The 10168-nt window shown below is 43.5% G+C and overlaps 1 protein-coding gene across 1 annotated transcript; it reads right to left on the reverse strand.

Annotated features, from left to right (window-relative positions):
* Positions 1 to 390: 390 nt before the first annotated feature.
* Positions 391 to 6097, reverse strand: AWAT1 (acyl-CoA wax alcohol acyltransferase 1). Its single transcript, XM_066357371.1, has 7 exons — positions 6022 to 6097; positions 4988 to 5095; positions 4662 to 4732; positions 3585 to 3789; positions 2730 to 2901; positions 759 to 958; positions 391 to 545 (listed from the first exon to the last, which is right to left on the reverse strand). The coding sequence occupies exons 1-7, from the start codon at positions 6095 to 6097 to the stop codon at positions 391 to 393; spliced, it is 987 nt and encodes a 328-aa protein (XP_066213468.1).
* Positions 6098 to 10168: the final 4071 nt, after the last annotated feature.

Below are 10168 nucleotides of genomic sequence, written 5' to 3' on the forward strand. Positions count from 1 at the left end.
AAAACTTAGTAAGCATTTAAAATATAAAGTGGATTTCCTGTAGTAGGACTCCCAGGAAGGTAGCAAGTACCTCAGGATTATGGTGTTAGAAGACCATCATGAGGAAAATGGTCTATGTCACTAGGGGTTAGGCTCCAAGAGAAAAGCCAGCAGGGAGCTGGCAGAGAGCATGCCTTTCTGGGTCTGAGGGGCCTCAGATGTCTCTGTCTGAGGAATGGCCGAATGAAGACCCTCAGGGACAGCAAGTCCAAGGGCTCTGTGGCAATGAAAAAACTCCGATGCCCTCCCAACCACACACAGTCCTCCTGCACCTCCCTTTTTACCCTTTGGGTAGGAGCAAGTGAGTCTCCATTTCAAGGCACTTGTTCTTGGGGCAGGCAGCTCCTGCAGTCACAAGAAAAGCAGCCGCTGGGTCTCTGAGATGCCAAACCTGGCTTTGTGCTGGTCAAACAGTTTGTGCAGGGCTTCCATATAGAGTGTGTGGTATTTGTCCACCAGCTCCTGGCTCGGCTTCTCAGTCTTGGGCACTGGCAGAGGCTCCCCGACTGCCAAGAGAGATGTAAAAGGAGGAGGGGCAAGTGTTAAATCTGTGTTCTGTCAATCTCCTTCTCTTCCCCTGGGCCAGATCCTCTTGCATCCCAAATAACTCTCAACATTTCCCCATCTGCTGCCCTGTTCTTTGATGAGGGCAGGGCAGTCAGGGCCAAAGTGGAGGTTGAGAAAGAGCTGAGGTGCCCTTGGTTGAAAGCAGCACTCACCTACAGTGGTGATAGGCAGCGGGTATGGCAGGAGCCCAGCAGAGCCTTTGCGGAAGCCTCGTCCGTAGAAGACACAACAGTAGAAACCAAAGAGACGGCGGAAGTGTTTCTGGAAGTTAAACATCTGGCTGTCTTCTTGATACAGCACCTGATCATATACCTCAGTTTCTCCAAAAGTGAAGGTAGGGACCAGATGAGCCCTGTAGGAAAACTTCATTTATTTCCCAAACACAGGCTAGAGTGGGAACCACCCAGAAAGAACATTTTTTTTTCAAGGCAGACCCCATCCATTATGAAATCCCTGTGGTATAAAGCATTTCTTTCTGCACTAAACAGGGCTCCCATATTTAGTGTCTCTTGTCCTGAAACTTTCAAGGCCAGTAAAAGTGCTATCTCTGGGCCAGCATCACAAGGGCAAGATATGGGGGTGCAGGGAAGGAAGAAGAGTTTGGGAGAGATCCCTAGAGACCCACCTCATGTAAAGAACAGCTTCCAGGAGGTGTCAGGGAAGGAAATAGCTGACTTCTACCAATAGGAAGCACAGAGATGATGATAATTTTGCACAGAATTATATTATTATCTGCCCCTCACCCACATGGACTCTGCATAAGGACTCTGCCTTGGGTCTCAGGCTTAGGAAAGAGAAAAGTTGTTTTCCCCTCATAGGCCATAGGAATCCATCCTGACAAGTGTCTTAGATAAGGAAATCAGGCTTCTTAAGTGAAAAGCCCTGGCCAGGTAGCTCAGTTGGTTAGAGTATCATCCTGATGACCAAGGTTATGGGTTTGATCCCAGGACAGGAGACATACAAGCATCAACCAATGCATGCATAAATAACTGAAACAACAAGTCAATGTGTATCTCTCTCTCTTTCAAATCAATTAATAAAATTCAAGTCTTTCTGTGACAGAAGTTTAAAGAGAAGACAATCTCCCTCATACAATTTTTGTGAGGTACTAATACCAGTTTCTCAGCATTCTGAGGGATGTTACCATAGTGATTCCTCACAGCATAGACAGTGGCAGACACAGTAGGAGGTTCTTTTCTTTCCCTTTCAGACCCAGTAGCCGAGGTTCAGAAGTGAAAAGGATATTCAAGCAGTCAGGAAGTGGCAGGACCTGAACTAGACCCCAGGACTTCTTCCTCTGAGCTCAGAACTCTCTCCCTTACATCTGCTCTAAACTGATCAACAGACCCCTCAGGCAAGGTCCTTAAAAAAAATACTTCCCTCTTTTCTGAGTCTGCAGTAGGACAATAGTTCTTGTGTCCAGTGAGCCAGCCTGCTGACCTGATGGGATACTCCACAGCTCCAGCCTTGGGCTACTGCTCCATACCTCCTCCCTTTACTCTTAAATCAGAGTGGCTAATATTTATACATCGCTTACTGTGTGCCAGACAAATAGTAGTTATTTTATGTACATGTTTAAAACCCACAATAACCCAATGAAGTAGGTACAATTATTAGTAGCCATGTTATAAAGACAAAAACATAAAGGCTCAGAATGGTTGAATAATCTATCCCAGAGTGCATGGTAAGTCATGGAGCCAGGATTTTAAATCAGGCTCTTGACTCCCGATTGTAGTACACACTGACCATACTGCACTACCTTTTGTACTTAACATTAACAGACAGATGTAGATATTGATTTGATAAATGTATATTATCTGCCCCTTGCCCACAGGGACCCTGCATAAGGTAGAGATAATGTAGGAGTCCTCTATATAGTAGGGCAGCTCTAGCCAATTCCCCTGAAAACGAATCTGAGATTCTGGTGTGGCTTGCTAAGAACATATCCAGTTAGCTGAGAAGGAGTAGATGACCTAAACCTTTTTGAAATTCTATAGCCATTTCCCCTACTTACTAGTAAGTTCAATGAGGGCAAGAGTCATGTCTGGTTTATCTTGGCAGTGCCTACCAGGGCATGCTGCTCGGAGAAGGCCACCCACCCCTGTTCTGGGAGGAACACTTACCCATGCTGGAGGGCAGTGCGCACAAACCCCTTGCGATTCCGGAGGAGAAGGGTGGTGGTGTTCGGCACGCTTTGCAGGGCCTCACCCACCCCTCCCACTACAATGCCCACAAGGTTGCCAGTGCCATGGCTCAGCAGGTAGTCGATGGATGGCTGACTCACAGAGCACACACCTGAAAAAAATCAAGGTGCAGAGACAGGAGCAAAATGATCAGGAGAGGAGAGGAGGCTAGGAGGGAACACCCTTTGCTCTATTCCTCACCGGCTTGTCTGTATGAACTCTGTTTTTACGGATCTCAGGAAGAGAGGTAATGAGATGGGACAAGGGGTGTGGAGAAGAGAAGGACGTGGGAAAACACAACACATTTCATTTTGAAGCAATATCTCCACTTTGCAGAAGGCCCTGGGTCAAAACTATAGCAGGAAGGTTTTCAGTGGGATAATCAAAAGGACATTCTGAATTCTAATTATAATTCTACCTTTTTCTTTTCCTTTATGGCTATTAATTGCAACAGTGATCTTTCATGAGCACATATTCTGTGGTAAGCACTATATTGAACACTTGACTTGTATTATCTCATTTAGTCATCCAACCACATCTGAGGTTGGACTATGAACTTTACAGATGGGGAAACTGAGACCAATAAAGGTTCAGTAGATTGCCCAGTAAGGGTTAGAGCCAGGATTCAAACCCAGGCAGGTTAGCTCCAGAACATAGGCTGTGAACTATTATGCTATTGTGATGGAGGGGGTAAGGGTGAGAGGGGTTTGAGAGGTAGGGGACAGGGGGCTTTAAAAGGTGTATCTCCAAGCAGACAAATGGGCTGGAAGATCCGGTAAGTATGGTCAGAAGCACCTTTGGCCATGATGTAGTCCCTAATCAAGGGGATCTTGAAGAACCAAGACAGCGTGGCCAAGTGGGGAATAATGCCTGGGAAGATCTTCGAGAAGCCTGTGGCCTCGGTGCAGAAGTTGCAGAAGGCGCCAAAGGTTAAGAGGCCATGGGGGTGGACCCCCATGAGGTAGTTTTGCTCAGGTGACAGCTCTTTAGTCTTCAGGATCTGCAGCCATGGAGAGAAATGACAGAGGTGGTGGAATGAGATCATATGAAGCAGCAAAGTGGAGATATTCCAGGGACCAGGGCACTCTCTTAAGCAGAGCTTTTCTGTAGAGAGGCCCTGAACGGTCCTGGGGCTGCAATGCTGGTCTCCTCAGCCCCTGGGAACCAGGCAGAACCTGGGGCAGCTGAACAGCTGTGTCTCCCACATGTGGCTGCAATGAGGCTCAGCCATTTATGTCAGTACACTTCATGGATGCTTTTATTTTCTATGAATGCCATTAAGAAAAAACAATCAGCAACCTCTGCTCTAAAAATCGAGGCACCGTTTGTTGTCTGTTCCAAAGTGTGCCCAGAGGATCAAGTAGCAGTACATTTCTAGAACTTCTTCCTGGTATTTTCTCCCCACACCTCATTTCAGTGCCCATGTAAGTAACTTTTCGAACTTTCCAAGCCCTGCTTGGATATCATCATGTTTGTGAAGCCTTTCCTTAGCCATCATCTAAACTATTTGTATACTTTGTACCGAACCATAAGTACACAGTTGTTTGTCCTCCCCATTAGATGTGAGCTCCTTGATTGCAGAGGATGGTATTCTCCTCATTTCTCTGTATCTCAAACATGTGGAACAGAGTGTTTGTTAAATTGAACTCTATTTGTGTTTCTTTCTGTGTCATCTGGTAGGTCATGCCAAGGGCATCCAAACTGTTCTAGCTGAGTAATGAGTACCCAGGTGCAATGTTGGATCATAAAGTATGTCTAGCCTGCACTGAGACTTGTCTGGGAGGCTATTTCCCTTATGGACAATCCTAGTCATTTGGCATAAATGCCTAGTATTTGGGGAAATGCGAGGGATGCCAAAGAATAAGCACTTACCCTGATGGGGAAATAGTCCCTCATGTGAGTCCAGATATACCAGTTCCTTACCCAGGCGGAGCGCCTGCCACCTGAGACAGAAATATCAGTAGGGATAGTGTCCATGTGTGCCAACCTCACCCCTCCTGCTCCCAGGGTTCCCTAGCAGCATGGAGGGACCATGCTCTGCTGGAAGCAGAAAAAGAAAGAGGCCCTAGAATGGTCCTGGACAGCCCATCTCTGAGAACTTGGATGAGAGTCCTATGGCATGGTGAGTGGGACTCCCTAGTTATAGGTTAAGATGGAACATTCTTAGGTCTTGTTTTTTCTAGGTCCATGAGTCTTACCTCGTTCTGGTGTCTTCCAATCCAATAAAAACCAGGCAAAGTAAAGGGCTGGTAGCGGCCACATGGGTGTAAACAGCAGGTAAATGAACAATGGCAGCACGATCCAAACTGATGAGGGAGCAGGTCAGACCAAAATTGTGCTGCCAGCAGAACTTGACCATCTCCAGCCTTATTAAGAGCCCTCCAAACTATCCTAGTCTCTGCTCCTGGTCTTCTGCACAGTTCGGCTCCTTCCCATCCATTATCTATGTTTATTTGTCCTCCAAACATTTCTTCTGTCATCTACTCTACACCAGTTCTATTTCTTTGCTTACCTGTCACACCTGTACACTTACTTCCTTGCCCATTTATCATCCCTCTGCACCTGCTCCCTGCCTGCCACCAGCTTTTCCTCCTGCTCCCACTTGTCCAACATATTTTCTCTCTTGCCTCTCTTTATTCATTGTCCCTGAACCATGTTAAACCACTAGCCCACCATCCCTTGCTCATATTCTGTCTTTATTTCCCCATACCCCACCCTTACAGCATCTCCATGTCTCTACCATTTCCCATCCACATTTCTTGTCTTCTCACTCGTCACCATTACTTCCATTATTTCTGTCTCTCCCCATACTATCACCCTTCCCCAAGAAGGGAAAACTATGGTTAAAACACAGTTACACTTCTCTCCATCTATAATGCTAATACTTCCTCTATCCCACTCCCCATGCTTCCTTATGAAGCATGCTTATTCTCTGGGCCTCATTTCCCTTCTCCAGATAATGAGGGTTAGGAAGTGGCTGAAATGAGCTATTCTATTCATATCCATCATGACCTTGTTCTACCCACCTCCCTGTCCTTACTGTCCTCTGGGGCTCTATCTTTTCCTTCTCTAAGGCACTCATGGAACTCAAGTCTCTTTGCCTTTACTCTGTAGTACCATCTGAGATGATGAAAGGCCAGAGATGAAACTTCATGAGCTTAAAAATCACCCCAGATCTGTCTCTGCTCCCTGACTCTGGCTTTTTGCCATGTACTCTTAGACCAGTACTCACAAATGGTAAGGTAGCTCAAGGGCCATTGCAGAACTAAGAGACTCTGGAAGTGATTAGGCTGCTTGAAACAAGGCATGATGCTCAGGAGCTTGACAGAGGCGAAGATCCCAGAACAGTGTTCCAACCAAAGGTGCCACCAGTCTCTGGAAGCTCACTCAGTACTGACTATGAGGCTTTTCACCTGCTCTCTTTCCTTCTTGTCCTATCCCACACCTACCACCCACTTTAGGGGCAGGCTCTGGAATACCAGGGACTGGCTCATCATGTTTGAGCTTTGAACTCTGCCTATTTGCCCTTTGACCTTCTCTTCTGGGATTATTGGGACATCAGGATGGGGAAAATTGAGGACTGCCATCTAGTCCTAGTGACTTAGGGATTCAGAGACAGGAAACACCTCTCACAGTCAACTCCATGAGTACAGGGTTTGTGACCTCAGGAGGATGGCTCTGGAGGTTTGTAAGGTGGGGAGAACCTGGGTTTAAGTCTCTGTTGAAACTATTGACCTGAGGCAGCATGGTTTGGGGCTGTACCCCTCTTTTAACTTTATATGTAAAAAATTCCCAAAAACACACAAAAAAATTTCATCTTTGTGTTTATCTTCAAACTATTAATATTTTGTTATACTTATTTCATCTATCTCCCCACTTTTTTTTCTTAGAATATTTTAAAACAATTTTAGGACATGTTATTTCACCCTTAATTTATTCATTTTAGAGAGGAGAGGGAGAGAGAGAGAGAGAGAGAGAGAGAGAGAGGAGAGACAGAGAGAGAGAAGGGGGGTTGGAGCTGGAAGCATCAACTCCCATATGTGCCTTGACCAGGCAAGCCCAGGGTTTCGAACTGGCGACCTCAGCATTTCCAGGCCGACGCTTTATCCACTGTGCCACCACAGGTCAGGCTATTTCACCCTTAAATGCTTCACTATGCAGCTATAAAAAAATTTGTTTTTTGTCCCTTAATAACAATGTTACTCTCACCCTTAACAAATTTACTAATTCTCTAATAACATCTAATAGCCAGTCCATTTTTTTAAGATTTATTTTTAGATTTTTATTTATTCATTTTTTCAGAGAGAAATAGAGAATAGAGAGAGAGAGAGAGAGAAAGGGGAAGGAGCAGGAAGTATCAACTCCCATATGTGCCTTGACCAGGCAAGCCCAGGGTTTCAAACCAGCGACCTCAGCATTCCAGGCTGACGCCTTATCCACTGCACCACCACAGGTCAGGCCAAATATCTTTTTATAGTTAGTTAATTTGAATCAGGATCTAAACAAAATCCACTGATTATATTTAGATGTTATTCTTTTAAGTTGCTCCTTCTTTCTCTAATTTTTAATTATAAAATAAAATCCAGATACAGAAAACTATTTAAAACAAATATATAGCTTAGTGAATTATTATAAGACAAATACCTTGCAGTCATCACTAGGTCAAGAAATAAAAGTTTCTTCCCACACCGGAAGTCTCTTTGTGTGCTCCATTTTGGTCACAACCTTTTTCCTCCTCCCAAATTAACCATTTTCCTGACATTCAGAGTATTTTTTTTTCCTTGCCTTTTTATGGTTTTATTACCCAAATGTACTTCTCTAATGACTATGGTTTAGTCTTGTCCATTAAAACATTGATATGTCCCTTAAATTTCCTTTTTTTTTTTTTTTTTTTTTTTACACTTTTTGCTTTGGAATAATTTTAGATTTATGGAAGAGTTTCAAAGATAGTATGGAGAGTTCCCTATACCCTTCACCTAGCTTCTCCTTGTTAACATCTCAAATAACCATGGCATAGCTCTCACAGCTAAGAAACAAATACTGGCACATTACAAATACTTCCAGGCTTGATTTGGATTGCACTAGTTTGCCTACTAATGTCCATTATCTGCCCCAGAATTCCATCAAGTCCCACATTGTATTTAGTCATCATGTCTCCTTAGTCTCTTCCAATTTGTGACCGTTTCTTGGTCTTTCCTTGTTTTTATGACCCAACACTTTTGAAGAGATTAATGTACAGGTTGCCCTCAATCCTTTTTTTTTCCTCTCAGTGATTTATCTGCTCAAGAACCCATGGTATTTGACCTGGAGAATTTCCCACAGCCTGGAGTTTGCTTACTGTGTGCTTATAGTGTATTTCATCAGTTTCCTCTGTATTTCCAGTAGATTGCATTTGGATTCAAAGACTGGATTGGACTCAGGTTTTAGCCCTTTGGTAAAAGCTTTATTTGCTTTTAACACAGAATAATCCCCCTTCCTACCATCTTTTTTTTCACCATGCCACTGACGTGTTGAAGAGTGTTCTCACTTGGAATAAACCATTCTTCTTGGCTTCATCATCAGCTCCCATGAAAAGCCTGGGGAGTGTGCAACCTGTTTCCTAGGTGAGTCCCAAATGCAGGCCAAAGTGAGAGGGGGAAACAAAGCCTCATTCCTCTCCCCGACTCCTGTCTCTTATTTTGTTGTAACTTTATGCTCATTGAAGTAAGTTGGGTTGCAGGTTGTTATCTGTTTTTGTTTTTGGTGTTTTTTTTTGTCTGTTTGCTTGCTTTTGCTTTTCACACCTGAAGAATGTATGCTTCTAAAGGGGTAGGGACCACATCTTATTGTCAGTACCTCTGCCCCTAATGCCTGGAGAAGTCCTAGGCCCTCAGTAAGCGAGCATCTTAGTTTGAAGTCAGTGATCAGGATGGTTTCTTACAGGTAATGTGATTGTAGGAGTCCTATGGAGGGTGTGTCCTAGAGATTTGAGTGGGGAACAGAGGCTGCACAGAAATAGAGGGCAAGGGACACATTACAAAAGGGGAGAAGAAGAATGAGAGAAAGGAAGGCAGGTGCTGACCTATGAGTTGGTTTGGCAAAAGACAAAGTTCTGCTTACTTTGCCTCCCATACACCTGGGGGTCCTCCCCACTCCAGGTGTTTCTGTTGATTGGATACTGGCCTGGCCCTCCAGCTAATGTTAGCACTCAGGTATTGCAGCATCTCCGCCCTACTTAACTGTCGACATCCCTGTGGTTGACGTTGGAGACCAGCCTCTGGCAATACAGGGGAGACTAGCATTAGTCTTTTCGTGATAAAATTTTCTGGGCCTACATCAACACCCTCTTCATTCTCTCTCATCCTTGTAAATGTATTTTCCAGGACTTCACCTGGGATAACTTTCAATAATGTGTGCCTTTTCAGTTTTTTCCCCTCTATTTCCTCCTGTTCTCCCCATCCCATAAAAAAAGAAGTTGTTGAGAACTGAAACTACAGAGAGTTGATCAATACATGCATTTTCCCTCTTAGCAGCAGTTCCTTCCCTTGTTTTTGTATTTTCGTGCTTAAAATGTCACAGACTTTCACATGAGAATAGATGTAATTTTAATATCCATTGGAAAAAATATATAACAAACTCAAGGACTATGGGTGCACATAATGGCAGTATATATTTGAAAAAAAAAAACCCACGTAGAAGCACATTATGTATTCATTCTAGACAATGCTTGGGCCATGTAGGAATTTCCAGACCCCCATAATAAAGTTACTCTTCCAACTGGCCAGCAGTTTGTTGCCTACAAGATGGAAACAATGGTTTACTTCTTTTTTTTCAAAATGAAAATTGACTTATTGTTTTTCTTGATTATAAAAATAATCCATGTAAATCACAAAAATGTCAAACTACTCAGAAAAGCATAAAAGGAACAAAAGTCACTCATAATCTCATCACCCAGAAATAACCAGTTAACTGTCAGCATCTTGATCTCTCTCTTTCTTCCTTTTTTTCTGCACAAATATACACATAGATATAGTTCACATGAACAGTTTGGGCTCTTGACTTCAACACATCTAGGCCTGTATCTCAGCTCTGCCATTTAAGGGAACCAGGGCGATTACTAAACTTCTTAATGCTTTGGTTTGCTCATCTGTAGAAGGATGAGTATAATGCCTACTTACATCACAGGGTTGTTATGCCTTCCTTATGTATATGCTCATATTTGAAGCTCAGTGTTAATTATTATGTATAATTTATTAACGAAACTGGAATTATATCCTTTATACTGTTTTGTGACCTGCTTATTTACCTAACAGAACATCATGGCTATTTTTCATGTCAATTTTCTCGTATAACATTATCCAGAGCATTTCATTCTATGGATATGCCAAGATTCCTTTATC

The sequence above is a fragment of the Saccopteryx leptura genome, chromosome X (assembly GCF_036850995.1).
Source record: "Saccopteryx leptura isolate mSacLep1 chromosome X, mSacLep1_pri_phased_curated, whole genome shotgun sequence".
NCBI lineage: Eukaryota > Metazoa > Chordata > Mammalia > Chiroptera > Emballonuridae > Saccopteryx > Saccopteryx leptura.

Coding starts and splice junctions, on each gene's coding strand:
- AWAT1 (XM_066357371.1), bottom strand. CDS start 6,097: ATGCCTTGTTTCAAGCAGCCTAATCACTTCCAGAGTCTCTTAGTTCTG. Junction 5,096..6,021: donor CTTGAGCTACCTTACCATTT/GTGAGTACTGGT, acceptor CTCCCTCATCAG/TTTGGATCGTGCTGCCATTG. Junction 3,790..4,661: donor GGGACTATTTCCCCATCAGG/GTAAGTGCTTAT, acceptor CCATGGCTGCAG/ATCCTGAAGACTAAAGAGCT.